The sequence below is a fragment of the Magallana gigas genome, chromosome 8 (genome assembly GCF_963853765.1).
Source record: "Magallana gigas chromosome 8, xbMagGiga1.1, whole genome shotgun sequence".
NCBI classification, from domain to species: Eukaryota; Metazoa; Mollusca; class Bivalvia; order Ostreida; family Ostreidae; genus Magallana; species Magallana gigas.
In genome coordinates, this window is record NC_088860.1 from 24,554,654 (window position 1) to 24,578,222 (window position 23,569).

Genomic DNA, 23,569 nt, shown 5'->3' on the forward strand with positions numbered 1-23,569 from the left:
TAATCAAATATTTTATTATGCTAAAAGAAAAATTAATTTTGTATGTGATGCAGTAATTATTGTAAAAAGAAAATTAAATTATTTGAGTTTTTTAAAGCGACTCGGATGACACCAGACGCGCTGCGAAATTTAAAAAGAGCTAGGAAAGTCAAATGTCTAAATGTCTAAAAAAAAATCTAGCATATAAACAGTTTTTCGCTCGGATAAAAAATTAGTAGCATGTTTAATAGTTGCAATTTAACATTCAGCAAGTCTCAATGGTATTATCAATAAATCATAATATCATGAGCAGAAAGTTGAACGGATAAAACAATTTGTATTTTCAGTCTCTCTTGGTAGCTAAACACAGTTTCGTATAAAATCCAGGTGGTTTTTCTTTGGGGAAAAGCATGATGGGTAGGGATTTTCCTGCTATTTTTATGCAGTATATATGAAAATTTGCTTTTTAAATTCTCAGTTGCATAATATAGTGGATTATCTTTCAAATACATGAACAAAGTATGTAAAAAAAATTTAAAAATTAATTTTGTGAGACTCGAAAATAAAGGGAGGTAACTCCAAAAACACCTGGATTTTACGCACGCAGAATTTCAGGAATTTTTTAGAGGGTAACATAACTCTTTAAAAAGCTGGCGAATGTACCCGGAAAATACTATAAAATGATGCCTAAGGACTTGAAATTACAGAAATTAAAATGGCTGATTTGGTAGCATTTTGCTTTTAGGGGAGCCTAATATGCATGGGTGTATTGCATTAAAAGGCATCCTTTTGTCTATTTTCCGCATGTTTTGAGTGCCAAATAAATTCTAGCACTAAGTTACCTGTGCATTATTTTTAAATATTTAAAAAAATTCACGATTTTATCTTTCTATTGATATATAGATATATATGTAACATGTTTTACAATTTATTTTTATAGGGGTCAGTTTTGCTTGCCCCTAATCTGAAAACGTCCTTATAACATTACATATAAAACTGTGTTTTGCACCCCTTATAACAAAAAGATGTGTTTGCTGTAAACATAATACGGTTACCTGAATCATAAACGAAATAGCTTGGGTCTGCAGTGAGTGAATGAATGCTACCATTTTTCTCTAGCACATCCTTTATTTCATTTCTCCAGGTGACGACATCAGCAGGCCGTGCAACACTGAGCCAGAAGTCTACTATCAAACTACCGTTTCTAGAATAGACAAGAGAATGATCAAATATACAGTTGTGTGTGTATTTAACGTGTCCTATAAATATATCAATGTGTTAAGTTGAATTATTTTTACAAACCTGAATCCTATTATTTTCAAATTACGAATATCGCTTAAGTTTATAAATCGAACAGTCATCTGCAATACAAAGAGAAAAGCAAAATGTATATTAATTTGATTATCAAACTTTGTTGTTAATAATATATTTCCGTGGCAAATTAAAGAAACTTACATTTCCCATAACTATCCTTTCCATCATTAAATAATAATCAGAATTTTCATTCAGTAAAGCATCATTCCACTCCAAATCCAGGAATTTCAAACTGAACTTAACATCCTCGCCTAAAATACAAAAAAAATCATGCGAACCATGCAACTCCAAATGAATTAGACGATCGATTACGAACGATATATTGGTCTTGAATCATTATATATCTTGATGACAATAAATCAATTCAAAATACAACACCCTGTGCACCTAATAAGGCAGAGAACTAAGAAAGTCTGATAGAGCAAGATGCATTTAAGGTGGAATGGGACGATCTCTCGATGTTAATGTGAATTAAAGTACATTACAATACAACACTTTCACCGGTTTAGAATTTAAACATTTTACAATATTTAACCAAAAATTACATTTCAATTTTTTGGGAAAGGTAAAAAGTTTAAAAGCCCCAGCTGGATTTGAACTTATGACTTACAGATTCGTATTAAACACTCTAACTAACTGCGGTACGCTTTTTGGCGATAACTTTGGGGGAAAAAAACTTTTTATTAAATTACACCTGATCTTATTGGTTATATCTATAAATAGTACATCACAACATGAAAGTGTCCCATACCACCTTTAAGAAGATTACGAGTTATTCAAGGTAAGTTAGATTTATTGGATCATTGATTTGATCAATTTCATGACAAAAATAATAACTTTAAGATGAAGATGATTGCAAAGATTACCTTTTGTTTCGTTCCCTACTCTCAAACCTAATGAAGAAAAAAATACATTTTGTAATCAAATACTCGATTGCTGCAAACTTATATAATTGTCATAACTTTTCATAATCCTTCATAACATTTTTTTCTTCAGATGATTTTTTTTTCATTTTAATCTTATTTATCTTTAAAGTTTAGATTAAATAAAAAAAATACCAAATGTACAAAATGTTTTTATTCAGCCTAAATTTACGCTTAGTAAGTAAAACTGAACAGGAAAATATTTCAGGTTATGTAAAAGCACTTCAGATCAAATCCATCATCAGTACATCATAAATGCATTCACAGAGCTATGAATACGCTTTTAATTGAATAGGGAAATTAAGCCATCAGTATTTTTATGTTTGAAAAACTTACAGTCTGCTGGGTTATATGGTAAAGCCATGTCCCTCTGCAAAACTGGACCAAAGTGTTGAAGAAGTCGCTCCACCTGGGCATCCGAACATCCAGACCCTTTTTCGGTTTGTGCAATTCTGCTCACGCATTCAACCATATCCCTTGTTACTCTAAAAACAAAATGTCTTTGGTTTCTTTTCTTTTTTTCTGATTGAGAATTGGACATCGAATATTGATATATTGTGAATTCAATTCTTTCACATTTTAGAAATGAAAATTATGGCAATTTGAATCATTTGTTTATAAATCATTGTGCTTTATATTACTATTTTGAAAATATCCTTCATAAACAGACTTACGTGCAGAACTCTTTAAGATCTCGAGCATTCTTAAATCTGGTTTCCAAGGCAGGGATGCATTGTTCTCCCAAATATCCCATATACGTGATATTGTCGCAGTGATATGCTGTTAAAAAACCCATATGCATTCAAAGATTACAATGCTTACTCAGACAGAGAATCACCTTTATGACCCCACCATAATCATATCTGATTTGAAAATCACAGTTTATGATTTATTTAAAAAATAAACAGCAATTTAAGAAGTTCACTGGGATATAAACTTGGTTGGTCACGTGATCAAATCCTGTAAAGCCCGAAGGGCTTCTCAGAACATTTGATCACGTACCAACCAAGTTCATATCCCGGTAAACTTTAACATTCCTGTTTATTACTTATTTACGTTTGAGAATGGCAAACCGTTCAGAATCATTAGTATAACGGTGTTTTTTTACGTTTATAAAATTGCAACCGTCAAGCAATAAGCGCGTGCGGTTATCAGTGTGACGTCACGAAAACGTTCATACACAGAATTGAACGTTTTCGGTTTTCTATAGGTTCATATAAGGAAGCATATTTGCAAATGTAAATATATCAGAATATGATACAACAAAAATGAAAATGCAACGTTATGAAAAAATGATTCCTCATACGCCTAAATCTATAATATTAGTTACATGGTTTGTAGTTGACCTTATATGGTTTATACGTGGTCAATAAATTCCATAAGGGACGAGAACGAAGCACCCATCAATTTTTCACAGTAGCAATTGCAGTTTAGGAGTTTGTTACTTTGTCTTTCGACATTAAAAATTTGTTTCCATTGTGTATTGTGGTTGCCGCAAGATGGGGCAACCTAAAGATCGAAGGAAAATATTAAATTCAAAGAGATTTCATCACAACTATTTGGTTTCACAAAGAAGGGAACAATCGGTTATTTCCCTTCAGACCTTTGCGTTGACCCCGCAAAGGGAAACAATTTTTGCAAAGTGTGGATGGACTATACCAAGATTCTTGCAAGTTTGGTGAAGTGAAAACTGTAACACAACTGGTACAAGGGACCTGTTCCAAAACCTTCAACTGGACGCTGACGCCGAGGATAAAGCATATTAAGTTCTCTCAGCATTGTCACGGTAAGCCAAAAATTCATGTAAGTATTGGCATGTGTAAAAACTCAGTCATTTAAAGAAAAATACGGATTGATGTCTTATGAATGAGCATGATATTTTCAAATCTTTTGAACTTCGAAAAGAGAGATTCAGAATTATGATTTATAAATAACATATTCAAAAATATCATATCTTACCAGGTGATGGGGTAATCGTTGTCAGTTGTGGTGCTTCTAAAATTGGATGAAAAATAAGACATTCTAACAGGCGCAGACTACTGAACTACTGACTACTGGTTGCTGATAGAAAACATTATGTTTAAAAGATTTGAAAAGTTTCTAAAGGTTTTCATCAAATTATCCATTAGATTGATTTGAAAAATTGTAGAGGTTCTTTTTCCTGTCAGAAACTACATTTTCATTTCATGGCAATTCCATGAGTTCTAGCTTCAATTTCCACTCTTATTGAAATATTTTTCATCACATGAAAACATTCTTTTTTTTTACAAGTTAAAATATTTGTAAGTTCATTGGTTTGGTCGTCCTTGTAATGATGTAACACCATAAATATATGAATTGAAGGTCGACCAAACAAGCAAATTTAAATTTAATACACAAACTCAACTTTGCAACAATACCGTTATTGATCTATATGCTATATGTAATTTTGATTTGGTATGCTATCAAATAATTAGTACTTAAGCCACAAAAATAACTTACTTGTTGTCATTTGTAAACCTAAAAGAAACAAAAAAAAGTAGACAGACAACTCGTAAACATTTTGTTTATCTTCAAGTGAAAAACTGTGACCCAAACTTTGTTAAGATGATTTCGGTATGACTAAGGAAACATAATCATTATGGTATTTCAAAATAAAATCTTAAACTATTGCAAGTCATAACATTTAGATAACTAATCCACAACATGAACATGTAACCTTGAAAACGGAGATGAAATTTTACTTACATTGATATGGATCAAAAGGTAGCGATAGGCTGTCTTTCAAAACTGGTCCAAAATCCTCAAGAATCGTGTCTATTTGTTTTGGAGAACATTTTGCGTTTGTCTCTTTGTAAACATTTTCATTTACACACTTTATCAAGTCATGTGTGGCCCTTAAAATCAAAAATGAATTCAATTTGATGTTCATCTAGCCGTTAAAACAGAAACTGACGTTAAGGCTCAATTAAGTGCAACTTTTCATCTGCTCAAAATTAGGCGATTAATTTACAACTACATTAATTTAGCCAAATTATGTTTCTTTATTTTTAAATGTGATGAATGCCTTATCCTTTTTTTGCAAGTAAATGTTTTTAAATCAAAAAGAGTACATTCAAAATTATCATACTGGCAGAACTCCATTTGGTCCTTTGGAGACATCAGTTTGGCCAACACTGGTGTAGCACACTGAATTCCTATTGCTTCTATTAAAGTGTAGTTTTCACAAGGGTGTACTGTAACAATATAAACAGGTTAACAACACATGTCACAGAATACTATATAGGTAGCATTTTTGTAAAACATATTATACCCCGCCCAAAACATTGGATATTCTTACGTTCATAATAACGTGTTTGCATTTAGTCCACCGACGTTTAACATAAAACACACAGATTATGAATATTTGTAGTCAAAAACTATTTGTTACACTGGGAATAATGTTTTCTTACATTCTGGCATTGGGGTTGTTGGGATTGCAGTGGTTGGTGGTTTAGTAGGCGCAATCGTGGTAGGTTTTTCCGGCGCTAAATTAAAATTCGAAATTGAAATATAATCTTCCTATTATGAACACAATTGTTGCAATTATTAATTATTGCAAAACTTAAAAGTGATAAGTTTGCACTCACGTGGTAACTGAACGACTTTGATGGACTCTGTGATAATGGAAGAGAAAATACTCGTTTGGGGTCCACTTTGATCGGGAGCTTCCTGTTTCTTCTTTACTTCCTCCCGAAAGACTTGAACTACGACGGACGCGTTCATTTGAAACCTGGTGGTATTTCCACTTTTGTCAGTTACTAGGAGTGTGGTCTCGATGAAGTATGAAATGTAATCCACCTCTATACTGCCGGGCCTGAGAAAGTTATGAAATCATAACTATGTTTCAAATGGTCGAATATCAATCCAATTTGTTCAAATACATGTAGTGCCATATCATCTTAAAATTGTCCATCACAATACTATTGTTTTAAATAGGTAATGATTATCTTTGTCGAGTAAATTTTAAAGTAGTAACTTCGGGTTATTTCCTATCTAAAATTAGATTTGAGAAATGATATTACTGGTGAAAACTATAAAATTGTATACACCATACTTAAATCCCGTGACTTTGCTGTAGTTGTAATTTTCTCCCAAACTGCTGTTTTTGAAAGTAGCGTCCAGCTGAAAAAAATAGACATCGTGAGAACGCAGCTTCCTCTACATGTATTGAATGCTTATTCTGCCTTTTAAATGTGTCCACTAACCTCTGCCTCTATATTGGTGGCCAAGGTCTGGTACTCCGTGGAATTCGTGTTGTTTAGACTTTCATCCCAGGTTTGGTTCAGTTTAACTTCACCAACAAAAACCGGGGGAGCTAAAACATTCATTCTTTGTGTTGTTAACTGTTTCCATTAGCTTGTATATGACAATTTGTCAATGCTATAGAAAAGATAAAAAAAGGTCTATCGGCTACATTACTCACCTGGTTCTTCCGTTGTCGTCGGGAGCTGCACTGTTGTTGTTAATTGCTCGGTTGTTGTTGACGTCATCATTTCTTGTGCTGTTGTTGTCAATGGTATTGTTGTAATGGGAATTGTTGTCATGGGGGTTGAGGCTTTCATGGATGGCTCTGTACCACTTACTGCTTGTTCTGTTGGAGTTATTGTACATGTATATATTGTTACTTGAATTTAGTTATAAGCAGTACACTTCTTTTTTTAAACGTAAGCAGTAGCATAGAATGAGCGATCAATTAAAATGCACATACTGTATTATTTACATATTTTAATTTACCTGTTGTTGTTGGTTCTTCTGTTGCTTTCTCTGTTGTCTTTTCCACTGTTGTCGTTAAATGCTCGGTTGTTGTGGACGTCATCATTTCTTGTGCTGTTGTTGTCAATGGTATTGTTGTAATGGGAATTGTTGTCATGGGGGTTGAGGCTTTCATGGATGGCTCTGTACCACTTACTGCTTGTTCTGTTGGAGTTATTGTACATGTATATATTGTTACTTGAATTTAGTTATAAGCAGTACACTTCTTTTTTTAAACGTAAGCAGTAGCATAGAATGAGCGATCAATTAAAATGCACATACTGTATTATTTACATATTTTAATTTACCTGCTGTTGTAGGTTCTTCTGTTGCTTTCTCTGTTGTCTTTTCCACTGTTGTCGTTGGCGTTGTTGTTGTTTGTGCTTCAGTTGTCTGTTCTAGTGTGCTTGTTTCTTGTTCCTGCACTGCTGTTGTGGTTTCTGCTTGCGCTGTTTGTTGTGTTGAAGTAGTTGTTGATGCCTGTGTTGCTTGTTGCGTTGTGGTCGTTGTTGGTGCTTGTGTTGTTGAAGGTTCTTGTGTAGTTGTTATTTTAACTGTTGTTGTCTCTATTGTGGTTGTTGTTGTCGCTGCTGTTGTTGTTGGTAAAACTTCAGTTTAAAAAAAATTTGTTACGTAAAATTTCAACGAGAGAAGTTGAAAATAAGTCTAATTACGTCAATATGCATGCGATTACAATGTGACTGTACCTTCACCCTCTGCCAGTAATATTGAAGTCTCGTCCGCTTTACCCAACAGGCTGTTGGTGTTACTAGCTTGCTTCTTTGCTTTGATCTCGTCCACAATGACTTTAGTAATTGCCGCCATATCAATCTGTTTTGGTTGTGTATTACCGTTGCTGTCTGCCACCGATACAGTGTTGTGTATAAAGAAAGACCGGAACTGCACCACGACACTTCCGGGTCTGGAACAATAATACGGATAGTTTAAAGATTGTGTCATCGATGTCCATGACATTTGTTGATATTATTGTTATAAAGTTGATAGAAAAATTGATAGAAGTGATGTCTTGTGAAAAAAATGACGTAATTAATTGTTTGATAAAATAATTACGTGTAATAATTAAATCAATGCCCAGAAGTTTACTCACAGAAACCCCGTCACTGTGCTATGGTTGTATATTGCAGACATGTCACTATTTCTAAAGGTGCTGTCCAACTTGAAAGGGAAACAATATCATGCAGTTTGTGTTACTGATTCCATCAAACTGGGGTAATATTCTATCTACAAGAATTGTAACTTCAACGGATGCAAAAAAATCAAACAGAAATTACCTCCTGCTCCATGGAACTGGCCAGATTTTTATACTCTGTGGAAGATTGGTTTGATAGTTCTGGTGTAAAACTTTCCTGTAGCTTAACACTACCCGAGAAAGTGGTAGGCACTGAAATTCAAAACGTGAACAAACTGTTACCAAAAACATTTTACTTCATTGCAATGTTGTAGAAATTATTTATAGATTGGTGTGATGACCTCGTTAATTTTAGGTGATTGTGATGTCATACCGCCAGGTGGGGCTGTTGGTGGTGGCATAGCTGTTGTTTTCATCTTTGGGCTTTTGTCTGCAATAAAAATGAAACATAAAAGATAGGTAAAACCTGACCGGAAGTTTGTTTTGATATTAATATATCAAAAGTTGAATAATTATAATGACACATCTGAGATAAAATATGACTATTTCTTTCATTTTGTTAATTTTCCATTCATAGTAGAATCGCTTCTGGTTTAATTTTAACTAAAGTTGCATAAGAATTTTCGTCATGTTTTCTAAAAGTCTAAATGAAATTTTTTTGTAAGTGGAAAGGCGATCATTAAAAAGATTTTCTGTGCTTCCTTAAATAAGTGTTTAATTTTGATGAAGTAGATATATTCCTCTTATTTGAGTCTTAGCTGTCCATCGCTCTATGAACACATTTGTACCTGAAAAGTAGACTGCGATGCCGACGACCGCCCCAAGCGCCCCCAGGCAGAGGAGAACAGCGGTGACGATGATACACCGGCGGCACCCCCGGGATGGACCAGATGACCGGCTACTTCCGGAATCGCTTCCTGTTTAAATATTCAAAGCTCAGATGTAAATACAAAGAAAATACAAATAAACTTTGATTGTTCTAAAGAGGACTGGCAGGTTGTGTCCATTTTTAGACTACATAAATCTCTTTAAGAAGAATAAAATTACATTATGATTTTAAAGTGAAAAAATAGATTAAAACTAAACAAACTCTATTTAAATTTTAAATTTGAGTTTGATTTGATGGTCAATTTGTTAAGAGGGCTAAATGGCGGTGGACTAAATTAATCTCTTCGATCAAAAGAGCTTTGTATAAAGATAATGGAAACAACTGAAATTCAATGGATTAAATTTTAGTAGATGATAATATAGGGTTGCAAAAATCCATATCTGATATTTAACGGTAACTCTGTCACCGTAATAAGACACACTGTTTTGCTTGCATAGTTTTCAACAAATAAAGCTACATTAATGAGGCATGCAACATCTACATATGTGATGCCTTTTTTAAAAAAAAACAGTTAAATTATATGTCTGTTCTGATATTAATATCTTCATTCCAAATTTTCAGTATAAAGCGTCAGCTATTTATCTGTAAGTCAGATAAATCTGAGTCCGAACCCCGCTTCGGCTTTTGCACTTTTTTTCACCTTAAAGTTTGTGAAGTATTGTTCAATTTGAAAATTTTAAAAAAAAATGGTTATTATTTCTTTTTTTTGGGGGGGGGGCATAATTATGATGCACTTTTATCAACAATAATATCTTAATGCCAACATATTATCAATCAAAACTACACGCGGTACCTTAGATATTTAGATATGAAATAGTTATCCCTAAACAACAATTATGAGTAAAGAAAAAATCAAGATTCTAGCTTTACTTATTTTTTTTTAATTTTTATGTAGTCATTTTTAATTAAAATTTAAAATTTTAATTTAAATAAACAAGTAGTTTAATTACGAGGACTCGACGATCGACGCCGTTTAAAAAGTACGGCAAACTGTGTAAAATATGCAATGTTAATGATCTGTATCTCTTGTGACAATAGAGCCATTTTAACAAGACCTTAGACTTTCGATAGGACGAATGTGGCAACGCACTTTGAAAACATTACGCACTTTGAAAAAAAATTTCAAAGTGCGATAAATTTGGGAAAAAATCAACGCACTTTGAAATTTTTTTTCAAAGTGCGTTGATTTTTGGACCAAGTTAACCCACTTTGAAAAAATAATTAAAGTGCGTTATGAAGGTACATCAATATTTTTTAGTATCGACACTCTTAACACACTTTGAAAAATATTTTTATATCACAAATTCTGGAACTGAATTTCTAATTTTTTTTTTATAATATGATGATTTGTTAACACTCGTGAATCTAGTTTAACGTATTTAGAACGGGGATGGGATGGGAGTGGGGGTTAACCAAAGATACAGGGCAAATACCAGTACATCATTTAATTGCTTTTAAGGTCCCCTACCCTCATTTTTCCTTCCAAAACATATTATATTCAGCAACTTTGGGTAAACATTTTAGATCGGAAAAAGAAATATGCTCTGTATTAGTACATGCAGTGTTATTGAAAAAACGAGCTGGCCGAACAATAATTTCTCTATTTGGTATGTTAAAGAATCTGTGTGTTTCAATAGTAACCCTCTTTTTGTATTCTAATCAAATAAATCACTTCAATAAAAGGTTATTAACATTAACGAACATTAAATTATTATAACCTTAAAAACAAGCATTAGGATGTTGGTTAATTTTCTCTTAATGATCTTCTAAACGATCATACTTCTGTTTTTGATAAACATAACAAAGGTATCCTTTTTTCACACCATATTTGCAATAAGCCAGTTGAAATATATTATACATTGATCTCCATTATTCATATATATAAATCATATTCGTTCGGGCACAGCCCAATATACTAGATAAGAGGTAAATTTGCTACATACTCAAAAAATGAAAAATGCAGTTGCTAAGCGATGAAGTTTATGTCATATTGGATAATTCAAACCTCCCGAATTTTTTCTTCTGTGTAGATTATTGTCTTATGAGAAAAGAAAAAAATTCTCATCTAGAAACTGTTTATCAAGTTAGCTGAGAATGCAATGAGTTCTTTTTTAAATATATCACATTAAGCTAAACAAGGTTTAAACAATCATTTATTGTATATAAAACTATCAACTTTTTTCCACTAAACCATGAACATTTTTTTTCAAAGTGCGTTAGTATCGACGATATCAACACACTTTGAAAAATAAATATTTTTTTTTTCAAAGTGCGTTGACTTGGTCCCAAACGTACGCACTTTGAAAAAAATTTTCAAAGTGCGTTTTAACAGACGTAGCTATCTATTTCTTGCATAAAAACAAATTAAAAATGACGCTGGTTTCGAGTGAACTATGCATAGACTGCTTATAGTCTTAGCTCAAAAGTAAGACAAATCTTTTTGATTTCAAAGCACCATGGCTGAATAGCCTTCAATGAAATAGACAGGCCTACGTCACATTGCTTTTTGACACAACTACCCAAATTCCAAGTTCTTGTTAAAATTGGTTCTAAAGTGATCACACCTTTGAGCCTGTACGATGAACTGTGATGGAACTTCCCCCACATGCTCTGTCCGCTGATGACGGAGTTGTCGTACATGGCGTAATTGTCGTACGCAAGCGCGGGAGGGTGATCCCGGTCCATGTACATAGGGTCGTCAAAAGGATCCCTTTTCCTGTACGACATGATGGGCATCTATCGGACCACACCCAAAAATCTGATTCTGAAAAAAGAAACAATTCAATCACATACCATTTTTCTTATGTTTAACTCTCACAGTATTTAGAATTTATCATGAATTTAATTTGAAACGGGTAATGAAATAATATTACCGAATAAGTCAAGATTGTATAGCTGTACACAAATCTAAAAAGCTAATAAACTGATTAAATGAGTTTTAAATCCAAGTCTATTAAAATTGCTATATTTTAAAGTATTGTGTAATGTTGAATGTCACGATCAGAATATTTAAAGAGACACTTGTAACTTAGGATTGCCCGGCATTTATAGCTGGGAAAAAAGAATTTTTTAAACAGAAATTTTACGAATGAGTGAATTATCTAACCGTAAAGCAATGTCGTATGAATATATTTCACAGTTCTCTTATTTCGGATACAATGTACAAGCATTTTGCAATAAGGATGAGGTTTCATTGAAGAAAAGAAGTCTTTCCAAAAATATCATAGTCTGCATTTGATGGTGAAGCTCTTGCCTTTACAAAAACAAGAGAATCAGCGGTTGAGAATGGCAAAAATTTACTTTATTTCTACATCTTATGTATAGCTTATTGACATTTTCCAATCCTACATCTAGAATCGTTCGTGCGAACAAAACAACAACAACACCAATATGGATTCTGTACTGCGGAATTGATTGAATCGCAGTTAAAGCAATATGAGCTGAATTTTTCATGTTGAATTTCTTTTGTACTAAAATGTTCTTTTCTACTAAACTGACAAAAATATCATGGTTTTTAAATTTCTGTTCGCCATATTTCGTGGAAAAGGCCGTTAAGAAGCCTTATTTGGAGCAAAATTGAATTATTGTCGTCCTGTACAAAAATTGGTTTACTTTAAATTCCTTAAAAGAGAAATATTTCCTTTGACAAAAATTAATGATTTTTTCAAATCTTATTTATCATAAAAGTGTCGTGAGGAAAACGTTTAAGTTATATGCAGACTTATCATACTAGCAGGTTTTTGCAGCAAAATAAAATTCTAAAAAATACAGCTCAAAAGATTATTCAGCAACTATTTGATTCAATATTTTCAACAAATCGTGATTTCTTAATTGTGACGCATAAGCCCTGCATGTCATGTCAAAGGTTGTAATTTTGGTATCCTTACTTTTCGTTCTTACAATAAGAGCTGCACCAATAAGATTTTCATTGTAGATTCTCTAAATACAATGCCGTTCATTTCTATACACTCATCAACATCTTCAGCATTTCGTCATCAAGATTTCTCAAGACATATTGCCGTTGACTAAAAATTTATATTTTCTACTACTAATATTCCCTTAAAAATGTTCTAAATCTTCGTGTAATTAATTTTTTCAAATTTACTCGGCCACATGGGACATACTGTGGACCGAGTTCTTTATACAAGATATGTTGAATCTCTTCATAAGATAAAAGATTTCTAGAGTGCACCTAGCTTATTGGGTTTTACAGGTAAAAAAAAAATCAGGTTTTTTATTGTATGCAAGTCATCATTGCCCTCGATTTCGCAATATGTACCTGTAAACTCTGGGTGACAATGTCACATTTTCGTTGATTTCATGATCAAGTTTAAAGGAAAATATTATACGGTATATCTCAGTGTGCCTTGGGTATTTCAATACTACATATATCCTTTTCATCACAACTTCTTCCATGTAAAGAATGCACTCTATGTACAAAGGAAGCCATAGACTGGGGGGTCAGCGCCTGAGCACAGATTAAATCTCTGTTCCCTTTTTACACATATATCAATGCCTCTGTTTGTTTTTTAGCTTTAATTCGTGACAAAATTTCAATAGAACGCTCCAGTGACAAATGTATAAGTAGAGAAAGTCTACATTTACCACATGGTTGTAAAAGATAATTTATGAGAGTATACACCACCCCTCCCCCCCCCCCTCAAAGTTATATGGGTGTGTCCAGGGTAAGAGCTTATCCTGTGGGGTTATAAGTACTATTCGTAAAAGAAACCCAAATCAAACTCGTAAGAAAACAGGGTCATATCGGAGACATCGACGAATGGAGTGAAATATTATTTTTGACACTTTTTTATAGGAACGATCATAATACATCATAAAAACGAATCAGAATTTTTTTTTTCAAAATTGTGATTAATGCGCTTATTATTTTATTTCTGATGAATTTGTTTTCACTCACGATTTGAGATCTTGTTAAATGTCCGTTCTTATTGTTGAAATCTAATGTTGTTGCGTTGATCATGCAATGTAATAGGTCGTTTAATTGCAGCTACCATTTGCAAGTTTACATGCCTAAACCTCAATACAAGTAAAAGGAAACCTTCTCTTTAATAGTTATATTATGTATAAGGAAAGTGGCCTATCTCACATGTCAAATGACAATCGAACGGAAGGCAGAAATTGGTCAATGATCTTTTCCAATGCTAGAGCCTATGTAACTGCTCTGTATTATTATTTACTGTATACAGGGTTGTTTTCGCCCCGTGTAATTTTCGCCCTTCTACATTTCCAAACAGTTTTGTCCCACCGTCTTGAATTCGCCCAGATACAGCTGTGGTTAAAGAGAGATAATAATAAACATTGGAATTCGCCAAGTCTCCTAAATTCACTCGCTCAAAACGAGGGCGAAAGGGTCAAAATTAAAACGGAGTTGAATATTTCCCATTATACAGTGGTACAACCTTACGTACATGTTTACTTGTTATTCTAGCTAGTCATGGAAAAGCTGCTAAATGCATTCACAACTCGTCGCCGGTTAATGTGGAAAAACTCCATTAGAAATTGTTGTTGATAGTTTATGCAGAAAGAAAGCTTATGGGCTACTTCTTTACAAAATTTAAATGATTATGGCATCGATATCGATTTGAGCGTCTGTCGCTTTAAATCATTTGAATGAAACTGGATATATTAAATTCGAATGTTTCCTGATAGCGAAGGGTGATTGAGGTATGCCTGTTAGAAATTTGGCAAACCTCTCTCTCTCTCTCTCTCTCTCTCTCTCTCTCATTGACTTTTTTGTAAATTCTCTCTCTCTAATTAATTTTTTTTTTTGGTAAATTCTCTCTCTCTCTAATTAAACTCTTTTGTAAATTCAGCATCTTCGCTAGCCAATGGTTTTCAGTCCACTCCGCTCCCAATATGAGGAGCGGAGTGGACCGAAAACCATTGGCTAGCGAAGATGTACCAGTATATTCAGTTGCTCAATAAAATTCTAGTTAATTTTCACTCTTTATCATCTGAATTTTTGTGATCATATACGCATTAAAGTAAATCGTCGAGACAAATCAATGGCCAAATCCCATGCTGAAATCAGCTGTAATCGTCAACAACATTCCAGCTTCATTTTCTCACATTTCATGGCGGGATCGGTTGAGATCGCGGGCATACAATGAATTATTCAAATGACGGTTGTGTCCTTAGATTTAATAAATAACACTGGTTTACCACCTATAGATATGAATACTACGCACATATAATCACGATATCTTATAATTATAGTTTCTATATATTGGTATTGTTTCTCGTCAAGATCTCGTAATAAGAGTGAAGATGGAGAAATTTCAAAATAGTATTATGATATATAAAGTATTAAGAGATAATAATGTTTTTCTGAATCTAATCAGAATAAAACGTGTGCTTTGACTTTTAGGAATATCTTGTTTTGAAACTTTTTTTAATAAAATGAACTTTGTAGTGCCTGTTTACTAATTGACATCATGATGATGATGATCATCAATTATCTTTTGTTTTAATAAACATGGTCTTATATATGATAATCATCATTTTGATTAAAACAGTGTATATAAAGAAAACTCAATGGTGGTGGCCATTTTAGACTGTATTTATCTCCTTTAGAAGAAATGCTCTAGATAAAAATATAGAAAATACCCAAATTCAAAAGGTAAAATATTTAAAGATTTTTTCTTTATCAAATAATAGTTTATAGCTTAACAAATCATGTCTTGAAATATTACATATTTCTGGTGGTTAGTTTGTTAACTATCCAGCCTCTTTAAGTTGCGCTATAAAATTATCTGAACAAATTTATGTCAACAGCAAACTTCGATTACTGGGTTAATCTATATTTCCAAATTCCCCATAAAAAAGAAAAACATCGCTTTTAGGTAACCTCAACGATGTAGTTTTCCAGCATATTGGGGGATAAATATCCTATTTCGCGTAGCGTCCTACATATTTAACTCTCTTAGGCTGTTTTAAGTAGAATGAATACTACAATGCATTCTTCACGTTTGATGCATGGTTAGTTTTTTTTGTGCCAAAGGGACGTCGTTTTGTATGTTTTTCCTTTTTATTTATCAATGAAGACAGTCTACTACAGAACAAAACAGGTGGTATTTAAAATATAAAAAAAAATGTTTTTCGAATAATTCCAGATAGCTTAGTTTGAATTTTAAAAAATAAAAATATCTACGGCTTTAAATTTTTTTTTCATCAAAAGACTGGGTAATATTGTCTAAACACGCCTTCTCTTTATCTGAAATCATTTATTCGTTTGAGAAAAATATTAAAATCTTAAGGTTGATCTATGTTCTATTACTTTGCCGATTTTATTTTTTTTAACCCATAGAATATTATTATGCAATAATCATTTATAAATATCTCATTATTTAACAGGGAGTTCTACTGGTGCATTATTTGCCATGCGTTCATAAACATTTGTGTGATTTTGATTGGAATGGTAATTTTACAAGAATTGTTTATGATCAGCAGACACAATAAAATAAAATTTGTTAATTATTATTTTTGCGTGAATATCTGATTGCAGCTTTCATAAAAAAAGATGGGAGGTATGTATATATAGGAACTTTTTGTGGTAACACGAATCATACTTATTCTTCACACATGTAAATGTACATGTATGTTGTGTATACGTCATAAACTCAAACTCTCGTTCTCTCCAACTGTATTATTTAAGCATAATTTGTAGTATTATTATTGTATAGCCTGTTATCTATCGATATTAATGTGGATTAAAGTACATCATAATTAAATTACTTTAACTGGTTTCGAATTTTCAAATTTTACAATATTCATCCAAAAAATACGTTTTTAAAATTTTTAGGAAAATACAAATTTTAAAATCTCCAGCGGTATTCGAAATAATGATTAACAGGTTCGTAGTGATCCGATAAATAATATACGTCACAAAATGGAGGTGTCCAATACCGCCTTAATTGGTGAAACATTTTATGTCTTTTGGGGTCCACTGATGGAATTTTAACTTATGCAGTGTTTTCATCTAACTAGCATTACCAATAGAACATTTTTCCATAACAACTTCGCCAGTGTATAGAATTTTGAGCTAGACCGTGCTTTAGTAACCTCAACCTCCACGAATATATAATATACTACTAAACTGAGCATAAATAGAACTCTTTTGATGTTTGAAACGAAGAGGTCTGAAAAATAGAGGGACCATGTTTTATCCAGTTTTTAAAACACGATCGAGAGCATCCACGTGGTTTTACCTTAAAAATGAAGCCATGTTCATTAATGGAAGAAGAAGCATAAAAGATGATTCGTCAGATAACATAATGATGGCATAGGATGCCCTACAAAATTGGAAAGGTAGGACTTTGCGCTCTGTAGACACAAAATCGTGTAAAGACTAAATTGCCCATCAAGATTCCTGAGATCAAAAAGATTAAACAGTTATGAGATTGAGACCCAAAAACTGACGTCGAACATCGTCAGAAAGCGGGATCTAAGATTTCATGGTTTTACACGAGATGTATTAATTTGATCCGGGTTTTTTCACCGTCATCTCTTTTATATGACCAGGCAATGACACTATGACTTTGGGTGCTTCAGACTTCGTGGGCATTACTCATCAGTTTGGAATCCAGGATGGATCACGAACTATATCTATAGCTAGTATGCAAAATTGGTTATTTTAAATTTAAAAAGATGATAAACCAAATGAAAACATTCACAAGATTTATATCCACAGAGTTTCTTGTTTACGTTGACCCCATGCTGTAGGGGTCGCCATATACAATTATCTTTTTCACCTTAATTAATAAATCCGTGTAATGTGGTCAATGGGTTACAAGGTTGCTTGGTTTTGTATAGCATTCTTTTCGCACTAAAAAGTGAAAGCGTTGCCGGAAAACATCCCGTACATTTCACAATATCTTTAACCGGCAGTTCTTTAGATTATAATAACAGTAGTTTTACTTAATTAGCATTTCATTTTATGCCATTCGTGCTTAAGGTCAGACGACACGTTCCTCGAGAATCTTTTTTGTATCTCCTCGTAATAGAGAGTTCCAATGAAAAAATTTAATTTTATAATTATTTTAAAAAAGATTAAAATTTAATTAGATGTGGTTATGTGTCTAGATGGCCAAGTGGTTAGAACCGTGGCCGCCCACTGCCAGAAGCGTTCAATGTATATGTTCTTGAGGTCGTGAGTTCAAATCCCCTGTCCGGCCGAGATAGAGTTCCTATATAGTGAATTTTGCTGTGCTGTATATGTATTTATTTTTATTTCAGCAATTCAAGTGTATTTCCAAGAAGATTATATAGGAATTTGCATACTCTAGTATTTTGCAGAAATGCCTGGTAAGGTACCCTAATTTTTTGCAAGAAAGCTTGTCAAAATAGTAGTAAACCATCAACAAATTCCTGGAAAAAGTTATATAAAATTGAGGAACGTGTCGTCTGACCTTAATTCATCGCAAACGAGATATCCGGGTAACATTGGCTTAGACGTCCAAAACAAAAGTTCCTGTCACTGTGATGGACAGATTATCTTACATAGTGGATATGGAACAACAAAACATAATTGTGGCTCACTGACCACAATACCGGGCTAATCCGGGTAATTAAATAAATTTTAAACATAAAAAATGTCAGAGTATTGAGTGTTACGTCAAAAGAACTCTCTATGGATAGACAAATTATCTTATACCTTTTATATACGTGTAGCTTTAACACAGCTAAATGCTGCTAATGTATGTCGATGACTGACTAAGACTGTTAGACGAATTGATGCTAGCCATGCAAACGTGTTTGAACGAATTCATCATACCTGTGATGGTGCAACCTCCGATTCCGGTAAATCCGAAATAAAAAAATCAATAAACTGAAAAATTGATGTAAACAACCACTGTCTATGTCTGCTTCTGTTCCGACACCACTGGACTCTCTCACAAAAATCTTACACCACTCTTTAAACGTTTAAATGGCCGTTACGAATGATTGCACATTCACGGTATTAAAATAAGTCATTATTGATGTTCCGTGAAACGTAACGTTATTTTGCAATACGGGTATATAAGGGTTTTTTTCTACCAACTTGCTGCAGCGTACAAAGGAATGTGATGTGGATTTCAAACTATCAATATCATTCCATGTAATGGAGAATGCAGTTCTTTTTATTGATTTATTCTTCTGGGTTTTTTTTCCAGTTTTAGTGTCCTTTAAAAACAAATAATGAGCATATAAAGAAATGAGGTAGATCAACAAGTATTAACATAATTTTATTCTCACAACACATTTACAGTACGTAAAGAAAATAAAAAACATATTTCATCAATTTTAAATTCTTTATATACTCTCATTAAAAGATAGGGAATTTTTTCTATGTTCATTGGAACATCAAAATTAACAATATTGGTAATTTATAATTTTCATAAAATGATATCATTTTACACATTTTTTTGTTAACTTTATTTGTATTTGGGAACTATCATATCCCATCTGTATTGTATATTTTTTTAATTGTATTTTTCATTTTTCATCTCCTTTCCTTCGATATTGAGAAACATCAAAGGATGACATAAGAACTATAACTCCTAAAAAATATATGACTTTAAAAAAAAATCAATCTACACGGTACGTGTGGTGTCTGTATGCTATTTTTTGAAGTCTTTCAAAAATCAAATTCTTGGTTTTTTTTAATACAGTAAGTCTAAGCACAATTAAACTCCTTCATTTTTGTGGGGAACATAAAACTAATTGCATGTACAATTCATATGATAGTAGACGTGCTTAAAGGTGCCCCATCAGGAATGTTTTCACGGAAACTTAAAAAACATAACGCTCATAAACCACACTTCCCAGTTCCCACCATGCAAGACTCTATGGATGGGGGTGTCGGGGGAGAGTGCTCCCCCTGGAAAATTTGATTATTTTAAATTCATAGAGTAAAATTATCGAAAATATGCCTCCCCTTTCCTGGCAAACACAATTTTCTCTCGGACCCCCTTCCCACCCCCGGAAAACTTTCTGGATACGCGCATTCCCACCTAAATATAACAATGTTTCAATCTAACCTTGCGATGTGACCCATGGGTCATTCGTTTGTTTGTGAATTAGCATTGGAACATGACATATTTTCCCAGCTCTCTCTCTCTCTCTCTTTGTTTAACAGGGGTAATGACATGGCTTACCTAGAAGTTTATTTTTAAATCTTTAAACCAATTCATAGACTTCATGTTCTTCATAAGAAAATTTCCAACCGTAAAATTTTGTTTTCTTTTATTAGTATATGGTGTACTTTGAAATTCCTAATATGACCGAAATTTGTACAATGTCAAATTCACCAGGAAGCTTCTTAAAGTTTTGATACATCTAATACAGGTAACTGGTTCTTTAGAATAAGACTTTTGCATGTTTTCTTAATTATTAAAGGGGGCATCAAGAATGGTATCCAAAGATGCTTTGTGCCAAGCTAGGTTGAAATTGGCCAACTGATCTCATGATGATATTAATGAAATGAACGTATGCTATTAGAAAACTTTAGCCTTTAGCTCAAGTGAGCATATACACTTGTAGTTCTTCATTTGGTTTTTAATTTAAAGTAAAATAACATCCTCAAAAATAGGTGAAACTGAGCATTTATTTATATTTTTGATAAGAATAACTACAAAAGTTTTATATTTATTTGAAGAACATTTTACAACAAAATGTTGACTTTCAATGAGAACCACAATACTAGAAATGTTTCACATTTTCACAATCTACCTCAGGAACACATTCAAGGAACTTGAGCTGACATGCAATGTCAGAACTTTGAAAACAAAAATAATGTTGTGAGATCCCAATCAAGCTATGTTTAGCACATTATTTTGAATGTCAACAAGTAATTTATACTCCACGGCCTCTGATCTTAAAATAGATCATCGTGGAGTTCAGAATGAGGCTGAAGTCCCCGCTCCAGCATGGACTTTTTCTTGCGCTCCTCTTCCTGTTGTTTTTGTATTTGTTCTTCTCGCTGCATTTCCAGAATATCGTCGATTGGAACTTCTTCTAGTTGGGGGTTATTTTCATTTTCCAAATCCTAAATAAATTAAAATTTATATTCATTATATTTTAAGCAGACAAGTCAGGGGCTCTATCATTGAGCTACCTAGACTGATACCCACAGTCCATATATTCCCAAACTACTTTATTCCTCCCTGGCTGGAAGATCACCCCAGGTTCTTCCCTGGCAGAAGTAAACCTATCAGTTCCAGGGGCAGGTCACTGCACTAAATGTAATTATAATAGGAAAAGAAGAATGAGCATATAAATACATGTACATTGAAAACATATGGCTGGACCTGGGATCGAACCCTGGACCCCTGCAACTCTTCCGGCTTCACAGGATTTGATCAAGTAATCAACCAAGTTCATATACCGGTGAACTTTTTACTTGCTGTTTATTTCTTAAATACCGGGTAATCCATTATTTATTTCCATGGTACTTACAGTTTTTGTTTTGAAAAATAAAGCTACATGTTTATTCACTTATCTACTGTACGACATTCAGAAAAATCTTTGATAACCAAGAAAAAAATATAAATTGTTTCTTTCTACAATGTAATTATATACTGGTACTATTCACTTACTATTTCTCCAAGCAAAACTACATTTTCTCCTCTTACAACAAATATTCCTCTTGGTATATCTCCATACTTCTTACCAACATGAATTCTTTCAATAGTCCGGTGTAAAACAAGATTAGCTAAATATAAAGGAAAAACATTTTAAATTTTTCTATTCTTAAGAGAAAAAAATCTTGATGGTGACCAAAAGTGTTTTCAGTATACCATATTTACACTAGACCTACATGTATAATCTTGACTTACCAAATTGATCAATGCTTCGGAGGTATCCTATTAGAGTTCTACCATCTCTGAGCACAACAAGAAGTTTTTCTACAATTTGAATGCACATATTGAATTAGAACCAAATTACCTTGTAATAAAGTTTAATTGATCAATAATTGAAAACATTGATAACACTAGTATACATACATCATTCAGCTATCTGATCCAGAATTTGGAAAAGAATATTTGAGCTCTACAAAAGCCTGTCCCAAAACATGGTTTTCACATATTATTTACCAAACATTCTGAAAAATCTAAATACCTTTGTGTCTTAACTACATTCATTGACTAGAATGAAAAAAAAGAAGCCAAGGGGCCACATCACTCACCTGAGCAACAATAGCCATAACTGATCAGAAAAACTTTAGACTTTAGAGTGTTAGAGTTTTAAATACAAAATATAAATACATGTAGTTTAAAATGATTTTCAATTTTTTCTCAACTTTTGTTGTTTAAGTTTTTGTGAATAAGATTTTAGAAGATCTTTTTCTATTTATTCAAAAGTAGAAATTCACCCCTAATCAATTTTCATTTTTGGCTCCACTTAACCCCAGGGGTCATAATTTGAACAAACTTGAGTCTACACTACCTGAGGATATTTCTACTCAAGTTTCAGAAAAAGTCAAATTAATCTGTTTTGAAGACCCTCTCTTATTGCTCCATGTTTAATAGCTAAAATCTATGGGGATTTTGCTTGCAAATGTCTTTAATAGTAATAGCAGTGATGAAACCATTGATAATATTGAGATGGTAACACTGAGATAGTAACATTCAAATGATAACATTGAAACGACACGTTATTTATGATGTTGAAAATTGTGCAAGGTGTTTCGAGACTGGATAATGAGTCACTCATTCTAACACTCAGAGTGTCATCAGACAGCTAATCCTGAAAACATTACTATTCTATTATAATTTCAATTTTCTTTCCTGAAAGACATGTGAATATATTTTACCAAAAAATTAACAAAAACTTATTACCTGGGACATACATAGATGATGTTTCTTCAAAATTCATTTGATCCAAAAATATAAAATATCTTTTGTGGCGATTGTAAGAGATTATTAATGTCAACAATTATCTTGTTCTTATTTTTGTGTGATATCTCTTTTTTCAATTAAAATAAGTGAAGTTTGGAGGTTTTATGGAATTTTTAATAGTTATTATATAACATTAACTATTTCTACCAGGGTATCAGTGCCACCACCTGATATTAAATATTTTATCAGAGACATAAATAACATATTTATGTCTCTGATTTTATGAACTCCGTGTAATTGACTGGATAGAAATGAGTGACAAATACTTTGAACACTTATTTGGCACCAACTGATCATTTTCTTGTGCAAGGACGATTTTGGCATACCACTTTGTGCGTTCAAACAATTGACACGCACATAAAAACATGTTGCAAGTTATACATATAACGAAAAACATACTGTCTATCTCTTCTACCAAACTAGCTGTTCCTGGAAGGTAATTCATTATCGAAAATAACGATTTCTCTGGAAATCATGCTAAACTAGCCAAAAGTCGGGGTATTCGGTTTCTGGTAACTCGTACAAATACTACTCGGTTTTGAATCTTTTCTAGTTCTTGGCATTAAAATTAAAAATAATGGAAGAAAGTTTAATCAGCATAAGTATCTTCTTATTCTATGATTATATATATAACTATTTAATC

General features: G+C 32.8%; 2 protein-coding genes across 11 annotated transcripts in view; both read right to left on the reverse strand.

Moving 5' to 3' along the window:
- LOC105346629 (uncharacterized) overlaps nt 1-18,970 on the reverse strand; it is a 65,956-nt gene extending 46,986 nt beyond the window's left edge. For 3 of the 10 annotated variants that reach the window (XM_066069683.1, XM_066069681.1, XM_066069682.1), the window contains exons 1-24: nt 18,822-18,970; nt 11,593-11,792; nt 8,928-9,056; nt 8,513-8,569; nt 8,282-8,391; nt 8,098-8,165; nt 7,697-7,911; nt 7,298-7,597; nt 6,972-7,154; nt 6,661-6,828; nt 6,443-6,552; nt 6,292-6,359; nt 5,825-6,051; nt 5,648-5,722; nt 5,326-5,431; nt 4,944-5,092; nt 4,698-4,715; nt 4,176-4,211; nt 2,891-2,996; nt 2,553-2,701; nt 2,160-2,186; nt 1,435-1,544; nt 1,282-1,340; nt 1,035-1,183 (exon numbers count right to left, since the gene is read on the reverse strand). In XM_066069683.1, coding sequence (XP_065925755.1) covers nt 1,035-1,183; nt 1,282-1,340; nt 1,435-1,544; nt 2,160-2,186; nt 2,553-2,701; nt 2,891-2,996; nt 4,176-4,211; nt 4,698-4,715; nt 4,944-5,092; nt 5,326-5,431; nt 5,648-5,722; nt 5,825-6,051; nt 6,292-6,359; nt 6,443-6,552; nt 6,661-6,828; nt 6,972-7,154; nt 7,298-7,597; nt 7,697-7,911; nt 8,098-8,165; nt 8,282-8,391; nt 8,513-8,569; nt 8,928-9,056; nt 11,593-11,764 — 2,791 coding nt within the window. In that variant the 5' untranslated portion in view covers nt 11,765-11,792; nt 18,822-18,970. Of the gene's footprint in view, nt 1-1,034; nt 1,184-1,281; nt 1,341-1,434; nt 1,545-2,159; nt 2,187-2,552; nt 2,702-2,890; nt 2,997-4,175; nt 4,212-4,697; nt 4,716-4,943; nt 5,093-5,325; nt 5,432-5,647; nt 5,723-5,824; nt 6,052-6,291; nt 6,360-6,442; nt 6,553-6,660; nt 6,829-6,971; nt 7,155-7,297; nt 7,598-7,696; nt 7,912-8,097; nt 8,166-8,281; nt 8,392-8,512; nt 8,570-8,927; nt 9,057-11,592; nt 11,793-11,901; nt 12,026-18,821 lie in introns of those variants that run through there. The other 7 variants (XM_066069680.1, XM_066069677.1, XM_066069687.1 and 4 more) reach the window with 5 other exon arrangements.
- Nucleotides 18,971-20,613: 1,643 nt separating this feature from the next.
- On the reverse strand, nt 20,614-23,481 carry LOC105346630 (U6 snRNA-associated Sm-like protein LSm1). The gene is made up of 4 exons (XM_011455305.4): nt 23,326-23,481; nt 21,865-21,933; nt 21,625-21,740; nt 20,614-21,074 (listed from the first exon to the last, which is right to left on the reverse strand). The coding sequence occupies exons 1-4, from the start codon at nt 23,369-23,371 to the stop codon at nt 20,904-20,906; spliced, it is 402 nt and encodes a 133-aa protein (XP_011453607.1). The 5' UTR covers nt 23,372-23,481; the 3' UTR covers nt 20,614-20,903.
- Nucleotides 23,482-23,569: the final 88 nt, after the last annotated feature.

Excerpts from the sequence above, each read along its gene's own strand:
- LOC105346630 (XM_011455305.4), bottom strand. The coding sequence starts at position 23,371 with ATGAATTACCTTCCAGGAACAGCTAGTTTGGTAGAAGAGATAGACA. Across the intron at positions 21,934-23,325 it reads TTTGGTAGAAGAGATAGACA|AAAAACTTCTTGTTGTGCTC; the intron begins GTATGTTTTTCG and ends TTCAAATTGTAG. Across the intron at positions 21,741-21,864 it reads CCGAAGCATTGATCAATTTG|CTAATCTTGTTTTACACCGG; the intron begins GTAAGTCAAGAT and ends CTTTATATTTAG.